The following is a 17088-nucleotide window of genomic DNA, read 5'->3' on the forward strand; positions in this document are numbered from 1 at the left end:
GCTGCAGCGAATGCTTGAAAAACCCGATGCCTGACTTGAGCAGGTGGAACGTCTCATTTGATGGAGAGTCTCTGCTGGCATCTCAACGGGAACCACGCATGGAAAAGGATCTTGCCTCCATGAAAGCGAAGAATGAAGACCTAGATGTGTGTTCTTGGTGCAACAACATAAGAATCACCAGGATTCCGAATCCACAAAATGAAATTCTGAAATCTTTGAGACCTTGCCTATTATCTGTTTGGCAGGGACCAATTTTCAAATTGAACCAAATGGTGAAGCCTTTATCTTCAGTCCGCCACAGGAGGAAATCACATTCACCAACAAACACCTCTACGGCAAAAGAACTGGCTTTTGCTCAACACACTCGTCGGCTGCAAACGTATCTCAATCTCATTCAGACCAGTGAAGCACCAGCCATAGATACTGAGGAGAAATGTCAAAACCTATAATGCAACTATCATTCTTTGGTTGTTCCAGACTTCTTTCTGATCACATACCTCAGCCGGTCTATGCTGTAAAGAGTGATTGCTGTTTCGAGTGTGTGATCCATGCCAGATGATTTGACTACACAGACACACTATGGGTGCAGTGGGACTACTGTTTTCATCTAGTAAATACCAAATGACTCTCTTCCACCTCGTTGCTTGATGGTGGATGGTGCGGTCTCTACCACAACCTTTGTATGTATTGCTTAGTTGCAAAGAGTTTCTTTATTTACTTCTTTGTTTACTTGCTTTTTGTTGTTAGGGGGGAATCACTCCTTAAAATTGAGGTATTCAATGTGGGAACTGGTGGGGAGCTGGACATTGCTAGATTTCGGTGGTGCTATTTTTACAGGTGCCACAAATTATTACACATTCACCAGCTCAGAATATAGAGCAAAATTATACCCCGATTTTAAATCCCTCAGATTAACCTATGGAAACACTGAGCTCACACTTTTCCTTACATGTCCTTTCTTGGAATATTCATGACCTAAACAGCTGTAAAAAGCCTAGTCTGGTATTAGTCTACCATAAGGGCCGGCATATGGACAGAGCATTGTTGGAAACGGCCCTTTTTGTAGGGTTATCCCCAAACTTTTTGCTTCTTCCTCCTTTATTTTTCCTGACCCGTGGTTGTTGGCAATAGGACTCTGGGCACTTTACCACTGCTGATCAGTGCTAAAGTGCATATGCTCTCTGTATAAATTGTTATATTGATTGGTTATCCATGATTGGTATATTTGTTTCACCTGTTAGCCCCTAGTAAAGTGCACTGAGTGTGCCAGGGCTGGTGATTCAAATGCTACTAGTGGGCTGCAGCACTGATTGTGCCACCCACAGGAGTAGCGCTAAAATGATGTCTTAGGCCTGCTTGCAGTGCCTATGTGCAGTCCAGGACTGCCATGTCGACCTGGCCAGTGCACCCACTGACCAGGCCTTATCCTTCCCTTTCTGTACATGTAAGGCATCCCTATGGTGGCCCTAGGTACCCCCCTGGGCTGGGTGCAGTGTATCTGAAAGGTAGGGCATGTACTGAGGTGTGTAACATGCCCTGGTAGTGAATGACAGCCATTTTCGTTTTTCACTGCTGAGAGGCTATCTTGCCCATAGGATAGAATGGGGAAGGCTGTTTACATGCCTATCTTCCCATAAGGGCAAGATAGAAAATCCAAGTTTGGTATCTCTGTGTTCAGAATTTAATTATACATCTTTTTAGCAAGATGGTTTTTAAATTCACTGTGTGAGAATAGCACTTTTTAGAAAGTAGCTATTCTCCTGTTTAACCTTCCTGTGTGCCTGTGTGCTGGTTGGCTGAAGGGTGTCATGTGATGGGCCAGGTGGCTCCAGGAGCCTGGATGAGTCAGCAGCAGGGTGAATAGGGAGATCTGCTTTAGATGGGTGGGAGGAGTAGTCCCTGGGTTTGAATAGGGCTGTCCCTGCCAAACACAAAGCTGGCTCCACCCCCTGCTGGCCAGGCTGAGGACTCTGCCTCTGCTGGCACAAAGAAGGCTCCACCTCCTGCTGAGCGTCTAACGACCCTGCCCCTCACTCTGAAAGGAACCAGGTGCTCCAGAGCAGAGCACACCCAGGAACCGGTTTGAGCAGGGGAATCCCCCCACTGAAACACAAAGAGACAAAGACTTGGAGGGGTATAAGAAGAGGACCCCAGACACCTAAACTTTGGATCACTTTGGAACTAAGAAGAAACCTCTGCCAAGGAGAAAGCTGGAAGAAACTGAAGAGGAGAAGACTGCCTGCTTGCTGTTTTGCTTTGCTGCCAAGGAGAGGGGAAGGACTTTGCTGTGTCCCCTTCTTTTGATTCTGATCTCCAAGGGCCTGAGAAGAGCTGGCTCCCTGTTAAGAAGTCCCAGGAACAAAAGGACTTCACCACCAGCTCCCCTGGAACTCTGCTGAGAGAGTTCTGACCTGCCTTGGAGTGCTTGCCCAGTCTTGGGGCTTCAGGAGGTCGTTTTGCTGTGTTGAGGGAGCTGGGAAGCAGAAGCGTGAACAAGAGTGACTGGTACCCAACGCATCATCCGATTGCGTGTCGCAAGACGAGAGTGCGTGGAAAATTTCATCGCGGCACCATCGCAACACGCAGGGTCTCCGCATCGCCGAGTGCGTCGAGCATCGTCCCGAAGCGTGAAGCTTCCTGCCATTGCGAGGGTTGTCGCAGAACCAGTTTGCGGGCCGCACCACTGCCGGTGCGTGAAAAGTCTCCAATCGCTGCGTGCGTCGACGCAGAGTCCCGTTCCGTGGCGCATCGAGAGTTGCGGCGCCGGAAGGCAACGCTGCGCCACGCATCGCACCACATCGAAGAGTGTCGCATCGAACCTGTGCGTGAAGCTTCCCCCTAAGAAACCTACGCAACGAAAGCCAAAGGTATCGCATCCTCCCCCTACAGATCGGAGCCGGCGCATCCACCTCTGCTGCGTGAAGCAGGGCTGCTGCAAAGCCTCCCCAGGATCTCAGGAGCATCGCATCGCCTTTGCCATCTTCCTTGTTATAGCTTTTGGGAACCTTATCGCAACTACAGGCACTGTTGGGCACGAGAGTGTCGCATTTTGTGCATTGAGAGCCGCATTGTGCAGGACACTGACTTTGACATCCTGGAGTACTTTCTGCAAACTCTTGAACTATCCTTAAAGTAACCTTTTTGAATTATAGGTTGGTTTGTCTGTAATATTTGGTCTTGTGAAGTTTTTAGTAAAGATACATTATTTTTCTAAAACTGGTGTGGAGTAAATCTGTGGTGTTTTCACTGTGTTACTGTGAGTGTTGGTACAAATACTTTACACATTGCCTTTGATAGCCTAGACTGCTCAGGCCAAGCTACCTAGAGGGTGAGCAGGGGTTATCTTAACAGTGTATCCCCCTTTCCCTGACTAGAAGCAAGGGTCCCTACTTGGACAGTGGTACCTACCCTGCCAACTAGAGACCCCCAGATCTAACATTGGTGGTCAGCGGTGAGGATTGAACTTGTATTTGTACTTGACCCACAGTAATTGGTGTACATCACTAGGAGTGCAGACCAATAGACAACCACATGCTGTATTTTTGATTCTATTTTGGAGTAACTCTTCAAGAGCATCATGTCTCAGGTGGCAACAAGTGAGAGGGCAGAATTGGAGTTTTCCATGGAGGATCTGTATTCGTACAAGGTTGAGGAGCTCAAGCAATTCTGCAAAGACCTTGGTTGCCCTGTGAAAAGCGGATCTAGAAGGGATGTGCTACAAAGAGTCTTGAAGGCCTGGTGGGAGGCCCAAGAAGAGGATGATGCAGATGAAGAGGATGGTTTTGCTTCCCAAGCTCTGCCCGTGGTCGGACCAGTCTCAAGGGCTGGCAGCTCCCATTCCAGTAGGAGTCTCACTCCAGAGGAGTTGGAGGAGAATCAAAGGGCTAGAGATCATGAGTTAGAAGTCATGAGGCTTGAGTTGAAGCTGATGGAAATGGAAACCCAAAACAAAATAGAAGAGAGCAAGAAGATGTATGCCTTGGAAGAATTGAAATTGACCTTGGCACATGAATTAAGAATGAGGGAGCTTGATATGGAGCTCGAGAGGCTTGAGGCCATGAGTGTCTCAGCTGAAGAAGAAAGGTTAGCTCAGAAAGTGAGCTTTGCTGAGTTGGAGGTGGAGTCCAGCTCAGATGGTGGCAGCAAGATTGTAGTTTCTAGTGCTGAGAGAAAGGTACAAACACCCAGAGATGTGGCGCCTAACTTGAGGGAGGGGGTTGACATACACCAGGGGGTTCAGGTTTATGATGTAGTTCCAGTGGAGTGCAGTGTCCCTGAAGTGGCTTGGGGAACTGGCACAGGGGACCATATTCCTAGTGGTGGGAGGGACACTCTACTGACCCTAGATGAGAGGTACAGGGAGAGGGGTTCCCCCATGGTTGAAACCTTGGTGTGTGAGTGTGAAGACCGCCCAGAAGAGTGTGAGTTGTGTGACAGAGACAGTCAGGTACTGTCTTGCCAATCTCAGGAGAGTGGTGTGGGGTACTTGTGTGAGGCACTGGAGGGTGAGGCAAACGGTAGCTTGGTTAACAACTGTGGGGGGCTGTGTGATTCATTTGTTGGAGAGCATATTTTAAGTCCCTGTTTTCCAGAGCTATGCCAACACCCGGTGGAGTGTGAGTTCTCTGGTTCCAGAGAGCTTGCGTTGGAGGCAGAGCTTTGGTTGGATGTCAAAAGGTCTGGAGAGGCATTGGGGAGTGATCCTAAAAGGAGTGGCCCGGATATCATCCAGACCTGTGAGGTGGAAGAGGTTCAGTGTAGCCCGGTTAGGTCCCAGTGTAGTGGGAGGGGTGTAGGGGCTCACGTCCTGTCTCAGTGGAGAAGGGGTGAGTGTGGGACTGTGGGTCCCAAGGTGCCCGAAACCCCGTCTCAGGGCCTGGAGGGTTCCTTAAGAGAACGCCAGGTTGGGGGCCTAGACAGTGCTAGTAGGCCATTTGAGGAGGATCTCCTAGTGTCAGGAGAACCTGGAGCCTCTGTAAACAGAGCTCCAGTGGTTCTGGTGTCTGGCGGTACCGCTCCAGTTGGGAGGGTGCAGAAGTCCAGACTGAGGGGTGAGAGGGGGATGTGTTCCCCAGTGGGAGAACCAGTGGGTCAGGGACCGGCCAGAAGGGCTGAGTCCCCTAGGAGTGACCATGGTGACACCACTTCTGTCCTGGGGGATCTTCGCGCACTGTCAGGTGGACAGGGGCCGGGAGATCTGCGCCAGGCAGACTGTCACGAGACACATGAGTCATGTGTCACCCTCGGGGAGATACTGTGTGAGTCCCCAGAAGTCCTGGCATGCCAGGCAGGTGTGCAACCGCAGGGTTTAGTCCCTGGGTTGCGAGACCAGGTTCAGGATCTGCCTGACCTGGGGGGAAGGACATCTGTAAGCTGTGTCCTGACCGGTTTGGCTTCCAGGGGTACCACTCCAGTGGGGAGGGTGCGGCACTCTGGAAGGGGGTGCAGAGGGAGAGAGTCCTCGCCTCTGACCCCGGTGCAACCTGAGTGTTTAGACCCTAGGTTGGGAGACCAGTTGCTGGAGAGAGGTCCTGAACTGGAGGGAGGGACATCTGTAAGCAGTGTCTCTACCAGTTTGTCTTTGAGGTGTACCGCTCTGAGTAGGAGGGTGCAGAACTCTGGAAGGGGGTGCAGAGGGAGGGAGTCCTCGCCTCTGACCCCGGTTCACCTGGAGGGTTTAGACCCTAGGTTGGAGGGCCAGGTCCGGGGTGTCCCCCCTGACCTGGAGTCCCAGTTGCAGGATAGAACCCCTGAACTGGTGGGCGAATGGTGCAAGAAATGGGTTGCCTGGCTGGTCCCATCTTCTGCCTTAAAGGGGGGTCACTTAGATTTAGATAAGTCTCCTCCTTTTGTAGCTACTCCTGTGATGTGGCCATATTTATTAGGAAAATGTCCAACTCTAAACCATGGAAAGCATATTCAGATCAACGGAGCAGAATACTCGCGGTTTAGGGGTCACTTCTTGACACCTTGTGCACTCTCCTGAACCTCTAAGTATCGAAAACAGAGTTCTTTGATAGGCTATTTCATTCTCTCTACAATTTATGGAGAGATGATGTCAAACTTATCCTCTGCCCAGAAGCCGACTGCTCCTCCATCCAGCCCGGTTATGTGTCAAAATATAGAGAGACATTGCTTCAGTTGATGGAAATGTTAAACTTGGTGACACCACCAAGGAGCAAGAGAATATTCCTACTACTCAATGGTGCACGGCTCACATTTCAGAATTGACTAATGGATGTTGACCAGTGTCATCCACATGGATAGTAAACATATCCTACCTACCCCGGACTGTGTCATATTGTTCGCTCCTGTAAATGTTAGTAAGGATTCCACTTGGCATCATCTGTACCCACAGTTGTGCTTCCCCTCTGCATCTCTGGGTGAAGCAGTATTCCACTCCGAGGTACAATCCGCTACTACTCAATACTTTGAGATAAATATGGGCTCAGTCACCCTCAATGTGCTGAGATTTGGAAGGCCTTGAAAGCCTATATTCCAGGTGTAGCTCTGAAGTCAATTAGAACCCAGTTGAGACAAATTGAAAACACATTGAGAGAGCTTGAGGGAAACTATAACATTACACATAGTGAAGATACCCTGGCAGACATTAACCATCTGAAACTACTCTTCAGGGAAGCAGCCGGCTGTGAAGTTAGATTCTTTGTCAAACACACCAGGACATGCCAATATTGTGAGGTGAAAGCCTGGCAGGCACTGGCCTGGGTTTTTACAAAAACACATAATACCACTACCACAATGATGTACCTCTAGAACGCTGATGCCCCTGTTGCCACCACCAGCTAAGGGTGACTAGATGTGTGTCAGTCCTCATTTTTATCCTTCCAGGAACAAGACTTCCCCCCTGGACTCCTATCTTGATGATATCTCCCTTGCCTGGATTGATAATGCTTACAGTGTCACACTCTGAGACCCCTAAACATCTCTGAAGTAAAGACAGCAAATGACGAGTGGAAAGTCCTCCGGACTGGACGGCCTTAAAGCTGAATTCTATCACATTTACAGGCCTGCTGGTGCCTCACCTCTATGTAGTCTATAACAAAGCCCTAGAGATGGGCACTTTCCACCCACCAAAGAAACAGTTACAACTCTGCTTTGTAAACCAGATAAGGACACCACTGAATGTGCGTCCAACCACCCACACTCACTGCTCAACCTAGAAACTACATTTGAGCTGAAATCCTTGCTATTAGACTTCTAGTTGTGGACAAATTGACCTTACCAGACCAGGCGGGATTTGTGTCCGGTAGAGCCAAAACATCAAGTCTACGCACTTTCTTCTTGCTACTACAACTAACTAGGGTGGAATTCCATGAGATCTCGGTCCTATTGGAGGCAGAGAAAGCTTTTCATTTACTAGAACGGCCTTTTTATTTGCTATCCTTCGAAGGATGGAGGCGGTATCCCACCTCACTTCTTGAGTAAACCTTTTCTGCTCCCACCATACTGCACAAATTTATGTTAAACGCCTCCTCCAGCTTTGCAGCCAGCCGAGGGATCCAGCAGGGTTGTCCCCGGTCTCCTCTGCAATTTGCCATTGCACTAAAGCAAAAACCGCAGAGACCAAGCTTTGAATATCTTTTGTAGTTACGACACCAATACGATTGGAACACTGTTCTTTTGACTTTTAACCTTGAGAAAGCCCTAAGCATGCCAGCCACTTTGTCCGAAACACGTGTCGGCTGCACTTTGTCAGGTTCAAATCATGATGATCTCAAGTAAATGCATTTCAAATACATATAGAATTTTTTCGACCATTTATTCCTTTAATAAACTACACAGTTTCTAGGCATCGCCTGTCTTTCCTGAATTGCCTTTCCAATTACCTGGTGGACTTTAGGGGCGTTGCCACCCAGGGCCGGCTTTAGGGCGGCGCGACCGGTGCCACCGCACCGGGTGCTGACTTCACATGGCATGCCTGTTTGCATAAAAGCTGCTGCGTTCATGGCCTCAAGCAATTTTCAGTCAACAATTAAAACGTCAAGAAAACTCCAGTGATTAATGTTCTTCCAGGCAAGATCGGAGTTTTTTGTCTTAGTAGAAGTTTTGACTCGTGGAAGTTTTGAAGGTAGCGCAGAGGGTTAGTATGCCTGCTGCACAGAACATGTACCATGCAGATAACAAAGTGTATATAATGTAAACAGGTCAGTGGGTTACTGCTTTTGTCAGAGACTTCCTTTTGTTAGTTTCAGTTTACAGCGAGCTATTAACTGTCATCAAAAAACTGCGTGCAGACTTCAAGGTATAAATTAGAGCTATGGATTTTTTCCCCAGACCTTCATTTTTGTAATGTTGCAAAAAGGGTTCATTTTGGGTACAAACAGTTCTTGCGATTAAAGAGAGTCCCAATCCATTCTGTTACATTTTAAATTCAGAGTGTGTGCTTCTCCAGACCAAGTACTCCGCAACATTTACTATACACTGATTTACAGACCTACAATTGATTGTCTCTATGTAATGCGTGTGTTATCTAAAATGCTTTGACACCCTTCACTTTTATGAGTGACGCTATAAAATTAATAAAATGCATCTGAGAGAGAGATTATGGAGACTGTTATGGGGTGGTAGTGAGGGTATCCATGAGTTAGCGCTGGTAGTTGGGGGCACCAAAAAAAATTGTCGCACTGGGCGCCACCAGTGCTAAAGCCGGCCCTGTTGCCACCAGACAGGCAGTGTTTTTTAGGTCGAGCCTAGTGGCAGCGCACATGCGCCGCTCGCTCTGCAAGGCATGCTGTTGTAGAGTGTGCTGTGGAAGCCTTGCCTAATCTCCTCCCATATTTTTCATTGGCTGGTGTCATTGTCCTTGGTAAATGCTGGTTTCCGATTGCTTATGAGGCTTGTTAGTCCCTCCTTGTTATCGCCTTGCCACCGTTTGTTACCTCCCCTGAGGACTGGATCTTTTACTTGTGGTGTTAAATGGTCTCCTTCGTAAGTCGGTAAGCACTTTTTTACTTTAATGATCTTCCATAATCCACCCATGACATCTCAGCAGGTCCTCTGGTTTTACTAATGTATATTTTTAAATTACAGCGCGTCCGCTCTAACTATAGCGGCTGCGCCTAATTATTTATTTACTCAACGCTGGCCGCTTTCGTAATGTATTTATTAAAATGATTGCGCGTCCGCTTTCACTATAGGGGCCGCACTTAATTATTTCGTTTATGCTGGCCGATTTCGTAATGTATTTATTAACATTATAACGTGTCCGCTTTAACTATAGCGGGCACGCTTATTTATTTATTTTATTAATAATGCAGGCCCCTTTCGTTAGGGCCGAGCGGGGGGTGGCACAACGTTGTAACATTTACAATGTAATAGGACTCGCATTTACGCATGTTCAGGCTATTGTCATTGTAAATGACAATGCCGTTTATCCTCTTCCACGCCGATGACGGAACGGTTCCGTCATGCACGTCGGTTGGGCTGTGCTTATGACGGAACCGTTCCGTCATGGCCCCGCCCGCGCTCAGAACTTTCAGCACCGCGCGGGAATCCGCGCAGCGCTCAAGAGGTTAAGTTTTAAAAACCAAAACATAAATAAAAGGCATTGTCATTTACAATGCCAATAGCTCAAACTCGCGTTAATGCGAGACCTGTTGCATTGCAAAAGCTTGTTTCTGGTGTACAGAATAATGGATCCTGTCCCAGTTAGGTAAATCCCTTGAGCCTCACCCCTGCTCTTAAAACATACAGTACCATGAGACTCTTGCCTTGCTGGCTAAGAGAAGCTCACTCACACAGGGGCCTGACCTCCCAGATTGGCTCTTCATCGTGTCATGCTGTTTATTAAAACCCTCAATGTGACTCTTCCCGCAGTCCGAGAGGAAGGGGTTAGATCCGGCACATGACCAGGAGTTAAAATCAATTGGGGGAATATGAAATCTAATCAAAGCCCACACGTGTTTTGCGTATATATTACATTTGTCGCTTCTTCAGGGTTTCTTCGTTAGTGTATCGAGATGAGGGCCTATATTGATGTGAGTGCTGTGGTCCAACTTTTATAAAAAAAAAATACTGACAAATCAATCTATTGGTCAGGAGACTTGGAGAGCAAAGCCAGAGACAACGCGATTGATCAGTGGTTTAATATCAGAGTCGTGAAAAACGTGTCGGCTTCGCCAACTAATGTGTGAAATTGTAGATACCTCTGGCTGTGATCAACGCTGCACATCAGCAGCCACCCATTCACCAATTGCTTCGATGTTTGTTTTATTTGTGTAAAAAACTTAAATAAATGATTTCTATTTCATAACCAGGCATTTTGGACTTTATCTCCACCGAGGAGATCAGACTTAATCTGAACAAGTCAAATGTATTTAATTAAATACTTGAGTTCAAAAAGGCTGTCGGTTGCGGGCTGCGTGATATATATATATATATATATATAATATTTCCACCTACATCCATAGCACATACATCTGACGCTATAATATGGAAAGACTGAAACACTTGGTTTACTATTGCACTTATGTTTTGCACAGTGTTATATTGTCATCTATTCCTTTTTTCTATAACCTGATATTAATTAATACATTATTTAAGCATAGAGTTGGCTCAGAAAGTGTCACCTGTTATCTGGGCCTCAGATTTGGCAGTCAGTTGTAGCTGTTGGTTAAACTAACCATCATCCGCCCAACTTCTAGGACTCCTTTGTAATGGCTGGTTGCTCCATGTGTCTCCTTGTTGCTGTCTCTCTTTTCCTGACCAATCCTGAGTCTCTCTTCTCTAACCCATGTTTCTCTTCCTTCGGCATCTATTGCAGTATGGATGGCGTGCCCTTTCTCATGCATGACGACAAGCTGACCAGAACCACCAACGTGGCCCAGGTGTTCCCGGAGCGCGCGCAGGAGAACTGCAGCTGGTTCAGCTGGCAGGAGCTGCAGCAGCTGAACGCGGGCGAGTGGTTCTTACAGGTAACACCTAGAACTCAAACCAGGTGGGGCGTAAATGCTGCCGCCCACGGGGTCCAGCCACATCTTTCACTGCCTCCTGTCCACCTCCCTTCTGGAGCTCAGCCTAGCACTGATGGGTCAATCATGGAAGGGTCAATCATGGAAGGGTCAAGGGCTTCAGGGAAGACATTCCAAGGGATGGTGTTGGAAGCCTGTGTGATGAGGTCACCATGCGTCAGTGTTTTTTCAATTAATTTACAACATACAAATAGAGCAAAATCTGTGAAATCTAGCAGCGTAAATAACAGGGCGTTTATACAACCTGTGCAACCAGAGAGTGTTCGGCGCAACTTCACATACAAGCAATACACATAACTGGCGTGGAAGATTTCACCTCCCAGATAGAGGAGATTGGAGAAACCAGAAGGAGTGGGGATGGATGAACAGTGTGAGGAGCTGATGGAATATGGCCAGTGTGAGGGGTGTAGGGCACGTGGCCAGTGTGTGTGGAGTGTAGGGCACGTGGCCAGTGTGTGGAGTGTAGGGCACACGGCCAGTGTGTGTGGAGTGTAGGGCACACGGCCAGTGTGTGTGGAGTGTAGGGCACACGGCCAGTGTGTGTGGAGTGGAGGGCACACGCCCAGTGTGTGTGGAGTGTAGGGCACACGCCCAGTGTGTGTGGAGTGTAGGGCACACGCCCAGTGTGTGTGGAGTGTAGGGCACACGCCCAGTGTGTGTGGAGTGTAGGGCACACGCCCAGTGTGTGTGGAGTGTAGGGCACACGCCCAGTGTGTGTGGAGTGTAGGGCACACGGCCAGTGTGTGTGGAGTGTAGGGCACACGGCCAGTGTGTGTGGAGTGTAGGGCACACGGCCAGTGTGTGTGGAGTGTAGGGCACACGGCCAGTGTGTGTGGAGTGTAGGGCACACGGCCAGTGTGTGTGGAGCGTAGGGCACACGGCCAGTGTGTGTGGAGCGTAGGGCACACGGCCAGTGTGTGTGGCGCGTAGGGCACACGGCCAGTGTGTGTGGCGCGTAGGGCACACGGCCAGTGTGTGTGGCGCGTAGGGCACACGGCCAGTGTGTGTGGCGCGTAGGGCACACGGCCAGTGTGTGTGGAGCGTGTAGGGCACATGGATGGACGGAGTAAGGTGCTCAGAGAACACGGACAGTGTGGGTGTGTGTGGAGCTTGGGTACCCATGGTTAGTGGAAGGAGCTTAGGGCATATGGATAGACAGTGTGAGGAGCTAAGGGATCACAGACAGTGTGTAGGGCCTGGGTACACATGGCCAGTGTGGGAAGCGTAGGGCACTTGGATCGACCGTATGAGGAGCGAGTGCTGATACAGGAGTCCTCTTTGTTAAGCACCTTTCAACTAGTGGTAATTCAGCTTCACCTTTCTGGAGTATGTTTTCACTTTTTTCAAAATACTTTGTGGAGCATTCTTATCTCTTCAGCATAGTATTTTATCTTGGACTGCATTGCTCCCTCTTTGGGTCTTTTCTCAGACATCTTTCAACATTGTCTAGAAATGAATCCTCAGATCGGAGCACAGTTTGCCACCAACTCCCCAGCCTAACTCTGACTGTGTCTACTCCGTTTGCCTCCTACCCTGTGTGCCTCCTCCCCATACCCACCTCTTCCTCCCCACGTGTGTTCTCCTCCACTGTCTCTTTCCACACCCCCATCTCTTCCTAGAGACCCCCTTTCCCCAGTGAGAGCTCCCTCTCAACGATAAACCGAGACGAGGTTCTGAAGCAGAAGGTCCCGTCACTGGAGGAACTCCTGCGCTCCGCTGATGCCCAAAACATGAGTGTGATGTTTGACCTGAGACCGCCTCACGAGAGACATCCTTACAACCAGACGTACGTCAACGTCACTGTGGAGACCATCCTCAAGTCCAACATTCGCCAGGATCTGGTGAGTCCTCCTGGTGGGCTGTGATTTGATGCATTCTTTAATCCTCACAAGATACTCTCGGAGCCCGATAGGGTCTCTGAATCAGAGAGCGCCGCAGACCAGCTTCGGACTGGACTAATGCCCATTTTTCCGTGCCTAGGAAGTGCTAAATAAATTGGATTTGTACGTGGCTAGGCATATCATACTGCACTAATCAATTTCTTATGTGGCTCAGATAGATATCTTCTGAGGATGAGTTTCATATGATTTAATTTAGAAGATAACTTTTGTGTGCTAAATAGCCAAGGCATTGTGCATCCTACCCAGAGGGTGCTCACCACATTTCAACTGATCCTTCCCACAACCCAATCTCCCCCTTCCCCCCCCCCAAAAAAAGATACAATCGCTGTAACTGGTTAGACATTGCCATTTTAAGGGATCTAGATTGTGACATTTAATCGTGCCTGGTGGCTCATCTTGCCACAGGGAGCCAGGCCTCATGGTTCGACCAGTACATTGGGCTGTGTCAGGATAAGTTCAATGGCGTGTAGAAACTGTTCGCACCCCCTCTTCACTGAAGAGCTGTTTGAGAAGGAGGACCACTCTACTGAAGTGGACGGAGCATTGCAAAGAGCATCGACATAAGCTTCACCCCTTGGATAAAGGCGAAGAGAGGTTATTTGTTTGGGTGATTCTGTAGCGATACATTATTGCAGGTGGCAGTTATGTCTCTTAAGCCTGGAGCTCTTCATAAAACGGAGGGAAAATGTTGCATGGTCAGGACAGATTAAAGTCTGAGATTTCATCTGCACTCCGATGGCAAACCATGCGGCAGTCTCAGAGTACGAAACCAGGGTGGTGCCCTCCCCTGCTGCTGCATCTGTGGCTCCTTGACCCGTTGAATGGTGGAATACAGTGATAATAGACTTGTATCAAATGGGCTTGCACCCTTGACTTTCTTTCACACTGGGTCAATTTACACCTTGTTTTGTGCAGATCTTGTGGTTACCAGACGATTTCAGAGCAGAGGTGAAGCTCATGGCTCCAGGATTCCAGCAGGTTTATGGCCGCAGGAGAAGCTGGAACGACACCGAGCCCCTGATGAAAGTCAATTTATCCTTCAAGAACCTCAGCACGGAGGAGATCCAGTGAGACCATAGGATATAGGCTGGGTGGGATGAGTGCATGGAGGACGACTATCGTCATCAAAGTTTATTCGCCTCTTCTAAATGTTCTTCTCTTCTGAACTTTTTGTTCCTTTTTGGTATTTCCTTCTTTTTTGTACTTTCTTCGTTTCTGTTTTCTCCAGTGACCTGCTGATTCTCCTCCCCTGAGCACAATATTTCCCTCTTCAATCTCCTTAGATTTTAAGTCTTTATTCACTGTCCCTGAGCTCTGGTTTCTCCTCCTTGTCTTTCTGTAGTGCCTCATAATTCTTATTTCTCAATTTGCTGCTTTTCTCATTGTCTTCTACTATTAACTTTTTCATTTCCTCCTCCTCCTCTTAGTTCTTTGCTGTTTCCCACAGATATGTCTTCTCTTGTTTCTCCTCTTGCTCTTAGCTGTTTCTTCACCTCTGATTTCTTTCTTTATTTGTATCAGATCTTTCTTTTCTTTCCCACCTCCTTTATGCTTTTTCTTATTTTCTGAAGTTATTACCCGCCTCTTCAAACCTCTTTCTTCTCTATTCTCCTCCTGTGAGGCATTCTTTTTTTCTTCTCTTTTTAGAAGTATCTTCCCCCTTCTCTGGACTCTTTCCTCTTCCCCCTTCTATCTGAAGCTCTCTCTCCTTTCCTGTTTACCTCTTTCTTCTCTTCCTCTAAGCTTCTGTTTTTTTATCCTCTAATCCCTTTCTGTAGAATATAGTATCCTATCCTGTTACTTCTCCAAGCGCATTCTTCGCCTCTTGCTCATCCTCGAATCTTTCTACCTTCTTCTAATCCTCTTCCCTCTTTTATTTCCTTCCTCTCCCACTGAGAACATGTTTTCACCCCTTGAGAGTCAACAGTTTTTCTATTCTGAGCTTTATCTTTTTTTGTCCTCATCAGACTTTTTTCTCTTCTGAACACTCTTCTCTTCTGACCATTTACCACCTTTCTGTTCTGAGCACTTTCTTCTGTTCCCCTGAGCGCTTGCCACTTACATCTCTCCACAACACTTTGTTCTTACCCTATTCCTCCTCCCTACAGCACTTTGTTGTCCTCTTATCACTTTCTTCTTCTCCTCAGAACATTCTTGTCTTTCTTTGAGCTAGGTCTTGTTTTCCTCTGAGGTTCCTTCTCTTTCTTCCCTTCTCTGAACTTTGAGTTCTTCTTCTCCAACCACTTACTTCTCCTCATTGGATGACTTTCAGACCCTTATCTGAGCTTTATCTCATCCTTCTCTAAGCTTTTTTTCTACACATTTAATTATCTCCTCTTCTTTTTCTTTAGAGATTTCTTCTCCTCTTCTGCACTTCTTTGACTTTTTATTCACTTTCTCCGAGGTTCTCCTTCACCTTTTATTTCCTTTTTTCTTCTGTTTCCTCCTTTGTCTTTTTCCTTTCTTCCTACTGGTTGTGGTGAGGTGCTTCCCCAATCTTCAGTCTTTACAAGCATACATACCAAATTCTCCCCATGTTTTATTTCACTTTCCGGTCAGATGATTCAGACTGGCCGGGGCCATCTGCCATCATGCAGTCTGTCCTCCAGAACCTGTGACCCCTCTCAACTCAAGGTTTTACATCTTGATACCATCTGGCAGACTTAGTTCTGGAAGAGCCAGCCAGGACTCCTTAATATTATACTGACCCTATCTGTACAACTGGAAACCTACCAGATGGTGCTTCTCAGACCTTTTAATATCTAGACCACCTGTCACCCTACTTAGGCCATGATTTGTAACCCCTTGGACATTGATACCTTGACAACTGCATCCCCATGCATGCACCCCTCCTGCCAAGGCTACTACTAGCTGTGTGAAGCTCTTTAAAAATAAGGAAATAAATAAGGCAACAATCCCTTTGCAGGCCCTGACCTAGACTTGTCTTGTTTTGACAGAGCCTATCGCCATGACAATGTTTCCGTGAACCTCTTTGTGGTGGACAAGCCTTGGCTCTTCTCCATTCTTTGGTGTGCTGGTTCAGACTCCATCACCACGAATGCCTGTCACATCCTGAAGGACATGGATAGACCCAGCTGGCTTATCGTAAGTTTATTCCCTCCTAGTTTGGGAGGAAGGGGGTATCCTCATGTTCGCCAAACACGTACCTCAACTGAGTCTTGTGCAGCAAGAAGAGTTACAATGTTAAGTCACATCTTATGGCCTGATTTAGATTTCGACGGATGGGTTATCCATCACAGCGGTGCCGGTTATCCCATTAGGCCAAACTATAAACCCCATAATATCCTATGGGATTTATATTTCGGCAGATGGGATATCCATCACCGTAGTGAAGGAGTAACTTGTCATCCAAAATCTAAATCGGGCACTTAGCCTTTCCAGCTACCGACGTTGACAGCCTTCAATCACCAATAAGGGTGCCAAGGAGAGAAAGTTGCCTCTGCACTCCCGGTAAATGCCCTGGGATGCACAGTGCTTAAGGAAGATAATAGTCCCGTCCTCGACGCGTCTTCTATGGTTGTTACTGACAGTTTTGACAGTTGTTTGATCTCCTTTTTGCAGATGTTCACCCCATTCTGGCAGAAGTTGTCCCACTGTGGGTCAGTGGCTGTCTCAAAGGGTTTTCACCATGTTGTGCAATGCTCACCCTTCCAGAGGTTGTCATATTGCAGTGCCATACCCAGAGGCTGCCATTTAGGTAGGGGTATCAGTTCTTGGTGCCCCTAAACAGCTACGCACTTCATGGCAGTCAATGCCCTTGTACGCCAATGTACTCTGTCATTTACAATGGGGTTTGTGTAAAACCTATGGAGCGCCCTCACTTTTGTCGTGGTTCAATGAGTTTTAACTTGTTGGTGTGCTGGGTAAATGCCAAACAAAGGTGTAGAAAGGAGTGTGAATTCTGATTGGATAACTAGATCTAATTTTGTTTTTAAACCCTTTATTAATTTTCATGCAACCGGGTGGAGAGCGGTCACCCTACTGCTAACACGCACAAGCTTGAGGCATAAAGTGTTCAGTGTTGCGGAATCTTCTATCCAAGTCACCAGTCTTGCAGCGTAAGGCCCGAGTGTGAGAACAAGCACCCTAGACCTCTCGGTCATATGACACGGACTATAAATCCCAGACTCAACCAGGGCACCCTACCATACCCCACACTCAGGATCTGGCCTCCA

General features: G+C 47.6%; 1 protein-coding gene across 5 annotated transcripts in view; it reads left to right on the forward strand.

Annotated features, from left to right (window-relative positions):
* Positions 1 to 17088, forward strand: part of GDPD2 (glycerophosphodiester phosphodiesterase domain containing 2) — a 423676-nt gene that overhangs the window by 383511 nt on the left and 23077 nt on the right. For all 5 annotated transcript variants that reach the window (XM_085608385.1, XM_085608381.1, XM_085608386.1 and 2 more), the window contains exons 10-13: positions 10784 to 10934; positions 12611 to 12832; positions 13808 to 13959; positions 15850 to 15997. In XM_085608385.1, the coding sequence (XP_085464511.1) occupies positions 10784 to 10934; positions 12611 to 12832; positions 13808 to 13959; positions 15850 to 15997 (673 nt within the window). The remainder of the gene's footprint in view (positions 1 to 10783; positions 10935 to 12610; positions 12833 to 13807; positions 13960 to 15849; positions 15998 to 17088) is intronic.

The sequence above is a fragment of the Triturus cristatus genome, chromosome 5_2 (genome assembly GCF_964204655.1).
Source record: "Triturus cristatus chromosome 5_2, aTriCri1.1, whole genome shotgun sequence".
NCBI classification, from domain to species: Eukaryota; Metazoa; Chordata; class Amphibia; order Caudata; family Salamandridae; genus Triturus; species Triturus cristatus.